At 36.7% G+C, this 17,410-nt stretch overlaps 1 protein-coding gene across 1 annotated transcript in view; it reads left to right on the top strand.

Moving 5' to 3' along the window:
* The window catches only part of uvrag (UV radiation resistance associated gene), a 339,167-nt gene that overhangs the window by 165,758 nt on the left and 155,999 nt on the right, over positions 1 to 17,410 (top strand). Inside the window, exon 12 of the mRNA XM_028800118.2 lies at positions 4,379 to 4,544. Within this exon, the coding sequence (XP_028655951.1) occupies positions 4,379 to 4,544 (166 nt within the window). The remainder of the gene's footprint in view (positions 1 to 4,378; positions 4,545 to 17,410) is intronic.

Genomic DNA, 17,410 nt, shown 5'->3' with positions numbered 1-17,410 from the left:
CCTAGAGAGAGTATGCTTGGTGAAAAGTACTACAGTGTTTCCCCGAAAATAAGACCTACACCAAAAATAAGCCCTAGCATGATTTTTCAGGATGCTCGTAATATAAGCCCTACTCCGAAAATAAGCCCTAGTAATGATCCCGTGCAGGTGCCTTTGGATGAGCGATAAACGCCTACCGCTACCGTATGTACAAAGATGAACAGGAAATAATACCAGTATTTTGACCCCCCTACAAGATGAGTGAAAAAAGAAAGAGCTATTCTGTCGAGTACAAGATAGGAATTGTGGAGGAGTCCCAGGGCAAAAATCTTACTGCTTTCTGCAAAGCAAAGAAGTTGGATATCCAAATGCACTACGAGCAGGCTACATGGACAAGAGGTGCTCATTTAAGGAAAGCTCTATTGCTAGACATGAGAGATTGGGGCCAATTGTTCTAAAGGAAATGGAGTTGCAAGAAATTCATAATGGAATTTGGGGTTTGGAGAGTTATGATAATGTTCCAGAAGAAGATGACATGACTGTATTTGAATAAATGTAGATTTTTGTTCAAGAATACTAGGGGTTTGCGCCCCCCAGCTTGCTTCACTCATTCGCGTCTCTGCTGCTTGCGTTGTGAAGGGGGGCTGAACGCGGTTGTTTCAGACGCTGTGTGTCGATCATTTAAAAGCCTGTGCAGCAGCTGTCCTTTTGTCTCACTGCCTTGTCTTGCAGGTCGTTAAAGTGTCTCAGAGAAAACCACGTATCGTCTCCTTCCAAGCCTTCCAAGATCTTTTTTTATAATAGAGAGAAATGTAGATTTTTGTTCAAGAATAAATGTAGATTGTTGTTCATGGAAAAACAAGGCATCCCCTGAAAATAAGCCCTAGCACGTCTTTAATATAAGACCCTGTATGCAAATAATAATTGGTTGGTAATAGGAGTGGATTCAAAACCTGAATGGGCTAGTAATAGGGTAGTAAAGAATCAAAGGATGACTTGGAATGTTGCCAGTTCAAATCCCATTACTGCTAGAAGGAATCCTACTCTGCTGGGTCTTGAGCAAGGCCCTTAACCTAAAAAATGCTCTGGCCACCAAAGGCTATACAAAAAGACAATATCTCTTCAGGGATTAACAAAGTATATCCAAAAAAAAACTATTTTGCAATCCACAATGAATGCATGTATGATTACTGAAATAATTCACCTGAAAAAGTAAAAAAAGAGAAAAATCTGCAGCTTGTGATTCAGAGTCTCCACATGTTTTATGGTATACTGTATAGCTCATATGTTCCCTTTATTTTATTGCACTTGTGGAAGTTAAAAGAGCTATGTGACGTGCCAACAATCAATTAAGATTAGTTTTAGCTTAGTTTTCCCTCAACTACTGCTCCATTAGAAATGCTCTAGCTCCCTGTGATTCTACAGATGGAATACGTGGGATCATGCATTCACCTTCATTATACTGCCAGAGGCTAAATGTAATTTTGTTTGGCTGAAGATTAAAAAAAAAAAAACTATTCTGTAAAGACATGATTGGTATGGTTTCAGTAACTATAATAGTAGTAGCGGTATGAAATCCATCTTTTGACCAAAGCTAGCTACTTGCTTTCATGTTGTGTAGCTTAATTATTAAATTAAAATGGTCAGAAAAGAAGCTTTCCCTTAATTTGGTATCCCCCACACAGCAGTTTTTACACACAATCACAGCTTAGACATACTATCTATGTGGATTCCAGGAAAAATATTGAAGTTACTAAAAATCTGTTATTGCAAGCAAGTGCTACATGGACTTTTGCCAAGGCTATGACTCCTTAATTGTTTTCTATGAATTGTGTTTGTATGTTTGAAAGAAAAATCATCTCGCTTTACAATGTGCTTTGGCCCAAATAGGCAAAACACTAAGGAGGAGTGTGAATGGAGAATGAATCTTTTCCTCAGTGGTGTATGAGTTGAATGTTTGACTTTCACACATTCTTTACAGTTAATGTATGATTTCATTTTTAATGTATAAAACTGTCATTATGGGAAGCACATTGTCATTTAGGGTCTGCAGGAATTGACTGTAACCTTGGAGGTAACTCGCTATTGTAAAATGTAGGAAGTGTCATGATCCGAGTTGCATTTTAAATTTTGCAGTGGTTCCTTGGCTTTTTTGTTTAGACACGTTCTTAATCAGAAGAAAATGTTTACACCATATAGCAATAGCATTTCATAGTATATAAAAAGTAGAGCGGCATGAGATAAACATAATCCATTACTGATGAAGCATTATACAGCATGACCAAGGTCTGTGTACTGTGGGTACTAAGAATGTTGAGTTCTAAAAAGAAGCATTACCAAATCCAGTGGCCCAAGGAGAATCTTGATTTAACAGATTCAAACTGGGAGAAATGTAAAAAGTGTTTCATAACTAGGGATGCAGCTTGGAGACATCACTATGATCCACAACAGTTGAAACAGTTATTCTCAGGTTATTCTCTTTCAAAAAAGAATTTTAGGGTACTAGTCAGTGCTGTCAAGATCATGTGCTCAATTTTTATAATGTTGAGGGTGTACTCCATATTGAATACATACATCAAAATGTCCACATTACCAGTCAATATTTTGTAGGTTTGTGTTGCTGTTTTCAGTAGTCAAGTAGAAAAAGTGATAAAGGAATGCTATTGATGAACACCCTTCGACTTCACAACAGTGTTTCTGTTCACAGTGATTTGGTTGCAAAGGCTGTTAAACAAAGTGACTCTGTCTAAAGGGATACTACCATGTAATGAACTGAGCCACTGATGAACACATCAAGTCAGCTATACATGAGTTAGATGAGTGATTGAACAAGAGAAACAAAATGTTTTGAGTGGCACGGAAAACTTTTGAGAACGTTATAACACATATATTAGTGTTCATATGGTCTATATTTAAAAAAAATATATATGCTGGCTTGGTTCTACTAGTGTTTTTCTTAATAGGTTAGGTTCCAAATGTTTTAATCGCCCCTCATACAGGATGTGTAGTTTTTGGGTCCTTAACAACTTTGCAGGAGCGTTTTTGTTTTCCATGCTAAAATTTGTTTATGCTCTTAGCTAGTGGTTAATGGCAGTTTGCATATTGCTTACATACTCGGATGCCATTTTTGTGCCATGTTAAGATAAAGGTTTTGAATATTGGGCTCTGGATCCAATCAGAGATTGTAATGAGACAATATAGGAATTTAATTCACTACTATACCCTCATATGGAACCTCAAAGTCATAAATTAATTTTTCATCATTTTTGAACAGTGTTTTGTTTATAGCACGTCTGTAATTTTACTTCAGTGTGCAAGCTTTGGCATGTGGTCATTAGAACTGTATATTTGAAAATTGATGTGGTATGTACTGTTTTCTTTGCAGCACAAAGTCTTTTAGCACCAGGCTAATTAAAGAAATACTTTTAACTAACTTGGGGATAGAAAAGAATATTGAACTTAAGTGCATTGTTGCTTTTAGCATTGGTGAGCACATACACATAAACACAAGTCAAAAACTGCATATAAAAACAAAAAAAGATGGAGGTCCTCAGTTGTATATGGTTCTGCTGTCAGTTTGAAAGCATAAAGCAGCTAATCAGTTTGTAATGTGCTCCTTTACCGCTTTCATGGTGTTTGTTATGTTATCAGTTTCAGATTTATTATCATTAAACCAAATTACTGTTTACAATTTTAACCCCCACCACCTACACTAAATAACATTCATGCTGCTGAATAGACAATTTTATAAGACACACTTTAATAATATAAACATAAATCATTCTATCAGAAATTAAACATATAATTAAAGCTTTATAGTTGTCATAACCTGATGTGAATTTGCTTCATACTACCACCCAGCGCTAGGCTGTTTGTACAGATGACCTTTAATGAAAACACACACAAAAAAGACAGGTGATTTTATTCTGGCTCTTTCCCTTTAAACTTTTGTTTTAGGCTTTTACCATTTTAGAAGTAAATCATTACTGCTGCTATGTTAACATTTTAGGTCTGGCTTCCATATGCCAGTGTTTGTTTCTGTAATTGTAGAAACAGTTTTAACAAAAACATTTTTGCTATGTGCTGCTAAAGATATATGGATCTTTGCTAACCCTGCTGACCACATTAATTGTAAAATAGCATTGTTTTTAGTATTAAAAATTCACATAGATATGTTTTCATAATTGTAATTGAAACTAATTTTTTTTATACTTGCTATGTAAGTATTGCATTTTGAATCAGGCCTCATTATTTCTTAAAGTTAATTGTAAAAGGTGTTTCCCTTGTGGTTGTCTCTACCATAGACTGACAAATGGTTGGATTGTGTTGTATATCTGTAAAGATCTTTATATCTGTCTGCTTGTGTGCCCTGACCCTCTAATTTTTCATTTAAATACAGCAAAAGATGATGGAAGCATAGCAGTTGCCCTGGGTTACACAGCTCACTTGGTGCTGATGATTTCCTACTTCCTCCAAATTCCACTCAGGTATCCAATAATCCACAAAGGGTCAAGGTCATCAATCAAGGATAATATAACAGATAAACTGACTGAGAAAGAGAGAGAGTAAGTCAATGCTGTTAATTTTACTTTTACTTTTTTACTTAAATTTTACTTCAAATATGTTCAAACCTGTTCAAGGTTTCAAAATAAATCTAGTGTTTAGATATAAATATCATAAATATTGAATGTATTATGTAACTTGTGATGGCACATTCTATAATGTATTCTAAATAATATAAAGATTGACTGATTGAATTAAAGTATTTAATTAGTACTGCTTTATGTTTATCTCAGCAATTAGTCCTTACCATCAATGACTGCTAAATTTACTGTACTTAAAATACATGTCTAACCTATTAAGTTTTAAGACACTCTGACGGGTAACCATTGCAAGTTAAAAAAAAAAATTCTTTTCCCTACATTTGACAGATGTAGATGTACAGAAACATACAGGTGCTGGTCATAAAATTAGAATATCATGACAAAGTTGATTTATTTCAGTAATTCCATTCAAAAAGTGAAACTTGTATATTAGATTCATTCATTACACACAGACGGATGTATTTCCAATGTTTATTTCTTTTAATGTTGATGATTATAACTGACAACTAATGAAAGTCCCAAATTCAGTATCTCAGAAAATTAGAATATTGTGAAAAGGTTCAATATTGAAGACACCTGGTGCCACACTCTAATCAGCTAATTAACTCAAAACACCTGCAAAAGCCTTTAAATGGTCTCTCAGAGGCTACACAATCATGGGGAAGACTGCTGACTTGACAGTTGTCCAAAAGACGACCATTGACACCTTGCACAAGGAGGACAAGACACAAAAGGTCATTGCTAAAGAGGCTGGCTGTTCACAGAGCTCTGTGTCCAAGCACATTAATAGAGAGGCGAAGGGAAGGACAAGATGTGGTAGAAAAAAAGTGTACAAGCAATAGGGATAACCGCACCCTGGAGAGGATTGTGAAACAAAACCCATTCAAAAATGTGGGGAGATTCACAAAGAGTGGACTGCAGCTGGAGTCAGTGCCTCAAGAACCACCACGCACAGACGTATGCAAGACATGGGTTTCAGCTGTTGCATTCCTTGTGTCAAGCCACTCTTGAACAAGAGACAGCGTCAGAAGCATCTCGCCTTTGGACTGCTGCTGAGTGGTCCAAAGTTTTGTTCTCTGATGAAAGTAAATTTTGCATTTCCTTTGGAAATCAAGGTCCCAGAGTCTGGAGGAATAGAGGAGAGGCACATAATCCACGTTGCGTGAGGTCCAGTATAAAGTTTCCACAGTCAGTGATGGTTTGGGGTGCCATGTCATCTGCTGGTGTTGGTCCATTTTGTTTCTTCTGAGGTTCAAGGTCAACGCAGCCGTCTACCAGGAAGTTTTAGAGCACTTCATGCTTCCTGCTGCTGACGAACTTTATGGAGATGCAGATTTCATTTTCCAACAGGACCTGGCACCTGCACACAGTGCCAAAGCTACCAGTACGTGGTTTAAGGACCATGGTATCCCTGTTCTTGATTGTCCAGCAAACTTGCCTGACCTTAACCCCACAGAAAATCTATGGGGTATTGTGAAGAGGAAGATGCAATACACCAGACCCAACAATTCAGAAGAGCTGAAGGCCACTATCAGAGCAACATGGGCTCTCATAACACCTGAGCAGTGCCACAGACTGATTGACTCCATGCCATGCCGCATTGCTGCAGTAATCCAGGCCAAAGGAGCCCCAACTAAATATTGAGTGCTGTACATGCTCATACTTTTCATGTTCATAGCTTTCAGTTGGCCAACATTTCTAAAAATCCTTTTTTGCATTGGTCTTAATTGATATTCTAATTTTCCGAGATACTGAATTTGGGACTTTCATTAGTTGTCAGTTATAATCATCAACATTAAAAGAAATAAACATTTGAAATACATCAGTCTGTGTGTAATGAATGAATTTAATATACAAGTTTCACTTTTTGAATGGAATTACTGAAATAAATCAACTTTGTCATGATATTCTAATTTTATGACCAGCACCTGTATATTACAATGCACTTTTCCTGCTTGCTATTTATGGGTTCAGCTATGGTCTGAACACATGTCAAATTTTGCTAAAGTTAAAGATCATTAAAGCTTTAGATTTTCATTCCAACTACTGTCTTATTTGAAAGACAATACCAGCTGTTAATTATATTTATTTGTCTGGTTCATTCTGTATGTATATAATATAAGAACTGACACTGTGTACTTTAACTGTAATTTTTTTTTTTATATAAACTCTCCATGAAAAAAAAATCATTTTAATCGTGGTGCATAATCCATATGTCAGATATTCAATCATATGCTCACACCATTCCAAACACATTTATTGTGCTTAAGGTTTTTTTAAGTAAATGTTCTTGTGAATGGCTGGGTAGAATTATTAAATTAAAAGTCAGAAGTCCTGCCCTGTAATAATTTATTCATTAGCTGCCATGGTGCCTCATGTCATATCAACACTACACAGCAAGGGTGGTATACAATTAGTAAATGAAAGCAAGTGAAACATCAGGTGAAAAGTATGCCTTGTACAGTATTTGTGCATATCTCAGGTGCTTCAAAAAGCAGAAGGTCAGTTCAGTGGTGCAGTTTCACAAACTGCTGTAGAAAAACCCAGAAGTAATGGCTTTGTGCCTAACAACCAATGCTTGAGGGGAGAAGGGTTCTTCAATTCAAATGCTTGACACTGTTTGAATGTATGCCCCAGCTGTTCATGAGAGTATTTTCCAAAAATTGTTTTTTTAATATCAGAAATACATACTGTCATATTTTTCTATTCACAAAATGTAATAAAGAACCATATGAAGAATTCTGTTTTGCATAACCTTTGAGATCCTTACTGTACATTGAAAATGCATCATTTTATTCTGGTAGCTTAGCACTTGCTACCATGTGCTTTTGCAGACCATGCCCCTCAGTCACCAGAACATTTTTTTTCCTCATACATCCATTGATCCATTTATTAACATGATTTATTCAGTACAGTCATAATGAACTAGAGTATGTCCAATCCGGCACAATTTGGATGCAGTGCCGCCATATATACAATATAGTCCGTTTATGCACATACACATACTCTTAATAAAAAAAAAAAACATTTTCAGATATTTTACTGTATATTGTTCTATTGTAAAAGCAGATATTGACAGACTTTAGAAAGATCAGCCACAATAACCTCTCAGAATTCATTACTCTTAAGGTCTCTTATTATTTTAATCCATGTGACAGAGACTGCTTATCAGATAGATATTTGTAATTATACCAGAGTGGATCAAATACAGATCCTGCTAGAATTTACTGCAAAATAAAAACAGAATTAAGAAAATACAGTTGAAATGGATTTTCAGCAAAATTCAAATATACAGTATAATTTAAATAAATACCTTTCTTGAGATGCCTGGTTTCACATGGCCACAAATGATTTTATAAAGCCAACATTATTTTAAGTGAAATACACTTGACAAAAAGTAAATTACTACAATATTGCACATGATACATCCTTATGAGCTGCCTGTTTTTGGTAATTGTGTGATAGGCGACTTAAGTGAGTTAACATGTTAGCATGCTTTTATTGTGGTGTCTTAACCATTAATGGATATGTCCCATTTACATTTAGAAGTTAAATTTCTTATTATAGTTAAAACCTTATTATACTGTAACTGTTTGCATTTCTGTCTCATTTGTCTCTGTTTATTTTATCAATCAGTTTGTTTCTCAAGATAATTTAATTGAGTTTTATGTTTTCCTGCATTGAAGTCTTGTATGAAATATCTGTTTCCAAACTATATCATGGGCAGCATGTTGGCGCAGTGGTAGTGCTGCTGCTGCCTTGCAGTTAGGAGACCTGGGTCTCTCTTCCCGGGTCCTCCCTGCGTGGAGTTTGCATGTTCTCCCCGTGTCTGCATGGGTTTCTTCCGGGTGCTCCGGTTTCCTCCCACAGTCCAAAGACATGCAGGTTAGGTGCACTGGCGATTCTAAATTGTCCTTAGTGTGTGCTTGGTGAGTGTGTGTGTGTGCGCCCTGTGGTGGGCTGGCGCCCTGCCCGGGGTTTGTTCCTGCCTTGCGCCCAATATCATGCTGCATCTTGCCATAGCTGAAGAATTTAGATGCATAAAATATAATTATTTTGGTTTGTGAATGTTTTTTTAATTTTGAAAATAATATTTCCAAGAGTAAAAATATGAGCTACATTTAAAATGTTTATTACACTGTGTGAAATAAAAAAGGAGTAACATACATTTTCAGTGCCACATGTGAAAAGTCAAACAAATTACATGTGTATAATTTTAGTTATAAAGTAGGTATGGTGACACTTAAATGCCATTGTTTTTTTTTTTTTTATAAAATCTACACAGTAGTAATATAAAGTATGCAATCTAGATAAAAAGTGCTGCAAGCATGTACAAACCAATGAATGCACCTAAACGGTCTGAAGTCAAAGGATTGTTGTAAGAAAGTATTTTCTTCTGTTCTGTAGAAACCATTATTATTCTAAATTCTTACATGGCATATGGAAATATGCTCAATGTAAATATTGATGAAAATATTTAGCTTATTTCCATGGAACCTTTCAGTTTCTTGAATATGTCACACAATATAATAGTGACTGGAAACACATGTTTACCAGGCTATATTGTACATTTTTAAAAGATTTTAAAGTATGAAGTGTAGCCAGTTATCTGTATCGAGCTTTGTTTTTACAAGGCAAATTTGCCTGTAATTGAAACATTCACTTTTGACCATTAAGTGAGAAATGCTATGTCTTTTGGTGGTTTCCTCCTTGGAGGTGTTACACTTGACCTATGCAAATTGAGGGATTATAGCTACATACAGATACACACAACACAACTGAAAAAGGAGTCTCGCTGAAACCTGTGGGGAAATATATATGCTCCTAAATCTTCAACCATGAAAATGCTTTTTTTTTCCATTTTCTAGTATATAAAGCAGGTCTGTAAATGCATTCTTGAATATAAATTTCAAGACTGTTTCCTGCATCACCTTTATAAAGACCCCCTCTGGTCAGTTCCTTAGTAAAACTCCTCTATGTTCCAGAAATCTGATAATAAATAACCAGCTATAAAAAACATGACCTTTGAATGTACTTTAGCCCTGGACAAGCTTTCTGCTTGCTTAACGAGATTAACCTTGGATGGCAACAAATATTCTGCAACTCAATCCCAGTAAAATTAAACTAACTGCTTCCATACCCCTTTGTGACCAACAAAACAAACATCTAACCCTTTAGCTTTCCTGATCACATTAGCACCGTGTCCATTAAAGAATGTCCTTAAAGATTTGATGACTCAGTTACAAAGCCCAGAAACCGATAACTATAAAATTCTTGTCTTTACTTTTTACCCATTTTAACTTTGCCTAACAAGTGAAATTATTTAAAATCATTATTCTTCCAATACTGTATCCTTGCTTTATGTTTGCCAAACACACATGCCATTTTTAGGTATCCACTTTCTTCATTCTTACCCATTCTGCATGTTGCATCTTCTAGAGGGTTTTTTGTTCTTTGTTTTACTTTCTTGTTGACTTAGTACTTGTAGAGTATATTTGATGCATTTATAGTGTTTTTTTGCAGCTTTTTGGCTTGCAAAACATGTTGCTCACTTGATGCTATGATATTGACTGGTGCCAAAATATTTACTGTGATTTCAAAGTTGATTGTAGCAGTAGATTGTTCTGTAAAACTCTCTAGTGAATTCAGTACAGCTAATATAAATTGGAAATAGTTTATTGTAAATATATTCTGATATTATAAATCACACTATAAATAAGTTTGAACATATTTTTTTTATAAATAACACACTGGGAAACATTTTTTCGGCAAAAGTATCTATAAAAGAAACCAATGGTGAGAGAAATTCTACTTGACGTATAATTAAAATGTAGAAGAAAGGTAATACAGTACATACAAGTTAGTTGCAATGACATTGATAGTCTACTAACTAATGACAATGTAGTGGAAAAGATCACATTTTACTTACTATATAAATAATATTTCTAGGCTAATCAAAGCAATGTGGTCAACAGCTGTTTTCAAAAACTGATTAAGTGCTTTACCAGCTAGTTACATCTTTAGCAACTAACTCTTTGTTTTGTTGTTGTTGTTGTTTTTACCATTTAAGCACATAACACTTTGTGAAGTTGCCCTTTAAAAATCCAGTTACTTTCGTATTCAGTGTTTGCTGTTAATCCAGCAGACACCGAATACATAAGTAACTGGATCCAGCAAATGAATTCTTCAGGATTTCAACAGATATAATATTAGATCTCCTTTTTGTTGAATACACTTTTTATGAGGGGCCTTTAGTTTAGTTCTAGACTGATATAAAGGGGATCCAAAGCACTTACTGTCAGTCTCTAGCGACCTGTTTGTTTTTTCATTAATCAGGAAGTATTTTATAATGTCTGTATGTATAGTATTCTCAAACCAAAAAAATTTAATTTGTCCTTCCAACCATGTACTGAACACATTTAATCCAGATCTTGGATTTTGGGGAGACAGAGCCCATCCTGGAACATACTTAAAAAATGAAGTTTTACAAAAGTAGTCAGATTCATTTTGACTGCATGTATTGCAGTACGTTCACATTCTCTAGAAGTGCTGTATGTGTGAGAGACTTTTATGTAGGACCAAGTCTGAATCCCATTTGTGGGATTTTGCTCTTGTCATAACAAGTAATTAGATATCAAGTATGTTATTATGTGTGTTATTATGTGTGAATAGTTATTATAATGAATTGGATATACAGAGTATCAGGATTTAAATTGCACTGAAGTTATGAGAAGGCCATGTTAAAGTAATGTGTTTTCAGCAGTTTTTTAAAGTGCTCCACTGTATTAGCCTGGCGAATTCCTTCTGCCAGGCTATTCCAGATTTTAGGTGTGTAACAGCAGAAGGCCGCCTCACCACTTCTTTTAAGTTTTGCTCTTGGAATTCTAAGGAGACACTCAGTTGAGGATCTGAGGTTACGATTTGGAATATAAGACGTCAGACATTCCGATATATAAGATGGGGCGAGATTATTTAAGGCTTTATAAACCATGAGCAGAATTTTAAAGTCAATCCTGAATGACACAGGTAACCAGTGTAGTGACATCAAAACTGGAGAGATGTGCTCGGATTTTCTTTTCCTGGTTAGGATTCTAGCAGCTGCATTCTGCACTAGTTGCAAACGATTTATGTCTTTTTTAAAGGTGGTGTAGTTAGTTTGAAGGTCACAGAAATATGTTGCAAATGAACCCAACTTGTTAAGATTATGTAAATTAAATGTATGACTGAAAATCCCTAGGAAAGTCATTGAGTATGATTGAGGCTTAGATGACAATTACATGACAATTACTCTTTAAGCAAAAAGTGGTTTAATTGCAATCAAGCAAAATGAAAGTAGGAGTTGTCTTGTTTTCACTTCATATTATTAGTATTGTTTGTGCAGAGAGTTCTCTTTCTAGGTGTATCTGGGTTTCTGTTTTATCTAGAAGTACTGTATATCAAAGTTGTAATTCCAGGACAGTCATTTACCGTCAGCTAGTCAGTTTTGTTTGCCATTCATAAAAACACAAGCAAAACCTTACAAGCTTGGTAGAAAAAATAAAATCTCTAATTATTGTTGTTCCTAGGGCTAGCAGATTATTTAAACCTGCTCTGCTCCTTGGTGTATATAAGCTTTTCTTTATAATGTTTAGGATCTAACTTTAATGCTGATTGATCAAAAGAATGACTGTCTAGGAATGAAATCCAATTGATTCAGGATCAGTAGAAACCTCACAATATCAGATTGACCTTTGATGCCTTTTAATGTGCTCTGTCACTGCAGGATTTTTACCTTTTTTCAAGGTATACTACAAGCATACAAGTGTAACATATAACTTTCTTATAAATGTACAAATACGCCACAAATCCATTTAAACAGGAAGTCATAGCAACATTTAACAATTCCATCCCCTTTACTGAGCATTCCATCAGCAGGAACTTCCTTTTAAATTTTTAATCACAATGTGCTTTTTGTGGCTGTTATTATTCTACAGCATTTACTAATGGAATACAGATGTTGATTAAAAAAAGAAAAAAAATAGATTTTCATTTTTAAGCTAAGTTTTGTTTTGCAGATGTATTAATCTCTTCATCAAAAGGTTTAGATTAGAGTTTGAGATCTAACAATAATTAATACAATGTCAATTTGTGCATTGGTGTAAATGATATTAAAACCATGTGACTGATAATTTTTTTTTAATATGTGATGTACACGAGAGCACTTTTCTACAGTTGTCTTTAAATTTACACAAATCTTGCCACTAAATGCCTTCAGTACCATCTAGCCATCTCTGTTAATGGGTACTGTATGTTTAGAGATATACAAGTGGATAAGCCTATGGTGTCCTGGATAATGGAGTATTTGTTGGGCAGACTCAAGGAGTGTGTTTCTGATATGGATGTTAGCAACACTGGAGCACCTCAAGCAACAGTTCTGTCTCCTTTTCTCTTCACTTTTTATACCTCAGACTACAAATATAACACCAGGTCATGTCACTTGCAGAAATTCTCAGATGATTCTGCACTTATGGGATGTATTGATAAAGGGGACGACACAGAGTACAAGAGACAGGTGGAAAACTTTTTTTTTTATTATTATTATTGGTGCAGAAAAATGTTCTGCATCTTAACATCAGCAAAACCAAGAAACTGGTTATTGACTTTCACCAAAAGAGCTACTATGTCTGATTGCTATTCAGGGAGTCGATGTAGGGGTTGTCCACTCCTACAGGTACTTGGGGGTCCACGTCAATAATCGGTTGGACTGGTCGCAGAACACAGAGGAGCTATACTAGAAAGGGCAGAGCAGGCTCTTTTTTCTTAGGAGACTGCTTTCCTGTAATGTGGGTAGAGACAGTCTTCATATGTCTACAACTCTGCAATGGCCAGTGCGTTTTTCTGTGTTGTCATGTGTTGGGCTGGTAACATCACTTCAAGAGAGGCCCACTGAATCAACAAGCTAATTTAAAGGGCAAGCTTAGTTACAGCACTCACTCTGGACCCCCTGGAGGTAGTAGGAAAGGAGAGAATTAAAACAGAAACAAGTTCTATTATGAACAACTAGGGGGCTACGCCCCCTGCTCGCTTCGCTCGCCAACCCCTGGCGTTGGGACATGAGAAAGAGTCAGATGTATGAATTAGATATAGAATAGTGTGCAGCTTTGGATGATGCCCATAGAAATAACAAATAGAGTGTTTGTCATATATTAATGTTTTATTGGAATATTTCTTTGTATACAACATTAGTAGTAAAGATGGTGTCTTGTCCTTGAATGAGTCTTCCTTGGCATGGATTATTTATAATTTTAACTTTAACGTCAGATGAACGGCGAACACGTGAGAAGGCAACATAAAGTTGTCCATGTCCAAAAACGGGTTCAGAGAGGTAGATGCCAACCTTGTCCATGGTTTGTCCTTGTGATTTGTTGATGGTCATGGCAAATGCAGGTTTAATGGGGAACTGTCGGCGTTTCAATGTAAAAGGTAATTCTAGCTCAGAACTTGTAAGGTCAATTCTAGGAATGAGAACAGTATTGTTAGCATGTGATCCTGTAAGAACTGTCGCTTGAATAACATTGCGTGTCATGGTGTTGACGACTAACCGTGTGCCATTGCATAAACCCTGTTTTGTGTTAAGGTTTCTTAATAGCATGATAATTGTTCCGTTTTTAAGGGCAAGGTCGTGTTGTGGTAATCCGGCAGGGTTAATAGTGTTCAAATATTCTAAGGGGAAATTTATATGTTCATTGTCGTCATCAGAGTCAACTTTGTCTGAGCTTAGAAAGATCTGTGTCTCTCCAGGAAGTAATGAAATGACTTGGTTATTAATGTGATTAACATTAATATTTTTTGGACATAATATAGTGCGTTGTGTTAACAGGGGTATTTGGTCTAATGTGATTGCTGTTCCAAATATCTCTTTTACTAAGTCGTCTGAGATAAAGGATTGTGGAATGGAAATAATATCTGGGTGAAGTCCATCTGTATTTGTGAGTGTACCATTTCCCAGTTGTATTAGCCAACTGTTATATTCTGGATCTGGACAGCGCATGTTTTGTACCAACTGTATTGTTTTAAAGCAATGCCAATTGTCTGCGTATTTTAAGGTGGACTGAACAATAGCTGAGCGCATGGCATGTGGAACAATAGCTAAGCATTGTCTAAAATCTCCTCCTAATAAAAGAACTTTTCCTCCAAAGGGAATATTATTATTCATCAACGTTTGTAGAAGTTTATCAATGGTGTTGAGTAAGTGACTGGATGCCATTGTACATTCATCAATAATTATCAGTTTTGCAAGACGGATGTCTCGGGCATTGCTACTGTGAATGTTCATAGTGGATACTGATGTCTCTGTGATTGGGACCGGTATTTTGAATATTGAGTGACATGTACGACCATTTATTAACAGATTTGCTGCCACTTCGGAGGATCGCAGTCACTGTTAATATGTTTCCTTTTCTGCAGTTGAACGGTTAATAGTGCTTTATTGTAAGGAGATCCACCTATGCTGACACCTATGCTGTCTAGTGTGAAGGTGTTGACGTTCACTTTAGAATATGTGGCTTTGGGTGTCACTTCTTATGAATGTGTGTGTGTGGGGGGGGGGGGGGGGGGTGAGGATTGTTGTTGCGCGAGCGTCTTCTTTCTTTTTGTGTTCCTGTTTCTTGTTTGAATCCCCCTCTTTGTGTGTGTCCCGTCCGTTGCTTGTAGGGTCTGTGGGGTGGGCTTCGCTTGCCAACCCCTGGTGTTGGGAATGACAAAGAGCGTGATGTATGAATGAGATATAGAATAGTGTGACGGTGTAGATGATGCAAATAGAAATCAAACAATAAAGTGTGTGGCACAGTGTAAAGGTTTATTTGAAAATTTCTTTGTACACGCCGTTTAAGTGTAAAAGGTAATTCCAGCTCAGAACTTGTAAGGTCATTTAAGATGGTTATTGTTGTGATCAGAGTCAAGTTTGTCAGAGCTTAGAAAGAGTTGTGTCTCTCCAGGAAGTAATGGAATGACTTGGGTATTTATGTTTTCCACATTAATATTTTTTGGACATAATATAGTGCGTTGTGTTAAAAGGGGCATTTGGTCTAATGAGATTGCTGTTCCAAATGTCTCTGTAACTAAGTCGTCGCAGATAAAGGCTTGAGGAATTGTAATAATATGTGGCTGAAGTCCATCTGTATTGGTGAGTGTACCATCTCTCAGTTGTAATAAGCAATTGTTATGATCTGGTTCTGGACATCGTATCTTTTTTACTAACTGTATCTTTTGAAAGTAATGCCAATTGTCTGCGTATTTTAAGGTGCACTGAACAATAGCTGAGTGCATGGCATCTGGAAGAATAGCTAATCACTGTCTAAAATCTCCTCCTCATAAAAGTACCTTTCCTCCAAATCTAATATTATTATTCATAAACGTTTGTAGAAGTTTATGAATGGTGTTGAGTAAGTGACTTCATGTCATTGAACATTCATCAATAAACAACATTTTTTCAAGACGGATGTCACGTGCAGTGCCACCGTTAATGTTCATAGTGGATACCGATTTGTAGGATCTAATGCAGTTGATAAAGATTTAACTTTCAGGTACATCGTCAGTTATAAGCTTCTGTAGATATTCAGTATATGAATGTAAAGAAGGCAGTCTAATTTGACCCTTTTGACAACAACGTGTAAATGTATAACTTGTATTGCCAGTTGTTTCTTCAGGGAAGTGAACTGAATGACAATGATTGCAAATGACATTTATTAATCCGAATGAATTTTCCTGGTGTATGTTTTCCTTGTGCCGTTTGAGAGGCGCGTTGTTGCATGTGTAGTATTTGGGACGTGTTGTTTTGGAGCTGTAATCGATTTGCCTGTGCTGTGTGAGAAGCCCGTTGTAGCCTTCGCTGCCATTAACGTATGTCTGAGACGGGAGGTGTTTCGTTTTGAATCCGTGCTTGTTGCGATGCAACACTTTGATTGATAGATTGCGTAATGTGGATCTAGGATGTAGATTTGTGCATATTTGCGTTGTTGATTTGTTTCAGGGTGCACTGTTCCAATGCGATGCAGTATTTGTGCACATATGCGAAAGCAGTATGGTCCATTGCCTTTTGGTGGCCTGATATTTACTCCGGTATATGCAAAAGCAAATGAACTATTGTAGGATCTAATGCAGTTCATAAAGTTTTTACTTTTAGGTACATCGTTAGTTAGAAGCTTTAGTTGAGCTTTGCGTTTTTGGAGTCGAGACATTTTTTCTTATGGATGTGGGGGGGGGGGGATCGTTGTTGCGCGAGCGTTTTGTTTCTTTTTGTGTTCCTGTGTCTTGTTTGAATCCTCCTCTTTGTGTGTGTCCCGTCCCTTGCTTGTAGGGTCTGTGGGGTGGTTTTGTGTTCTTTTTTTTGGTCTTCCATGGGCTTGTTGAATCCCCCTCTTGGTGTGTGTCCCGTCCCGTCCCGTGCCTGTAGGGTGGGGGGGGGGTATGGTCGTGCCTTGCTATTGGGCGCTCGTCTGTTCTTTTTTTTTTGGTGTGTTTAGTTTCGTGTGCAATGTGTTTCGTGCTTTCCCCTCGTTTGAGTACTCTTTTATGTGCCTTTTCCTTATTTTGGTGCTTGTTGAGCCTCATTTTTGTGACTCCTTTCTGTATGTGCTCACTCCTGTTTTCTGTGCTCTTGTCGGACTCTTTTTGCGCCTGCGTCTCTCGCGGCCCCTCATCCGCCTCTCTCCCCCTCTTTGTGTGTCCCGTCCCTTGCTTGTAGGGTCTGTGGGGTGGTTTTGTGTTCTTTTTTTTGGTCTTCCATGGGCTTGTTGAATCCCCCTCTTGGTGTGTGTCCCGTCCCGTCCCGTCCCGTGCCTGTAGGG

The sequence above is a fragment of the Erpetoichthys calabaricus genome, chromosome 4, assembly GCF_900747795.2.
Source record: "Erpetoichthys calabaricus chromosome 4, fErpCal1.3, whole genome shotgun sequence".
NCBI lineage: Eukaryota > Metazoa > Chordata > Cladistia > Polypteriformes > Polypteridae > Erpetoichthys > Erpetoichthys calabaricus.
Note: the sequence above shows the minus strand (reverse complement) of the source record. Positions and strands in the feature narration are given on the sequence as shown.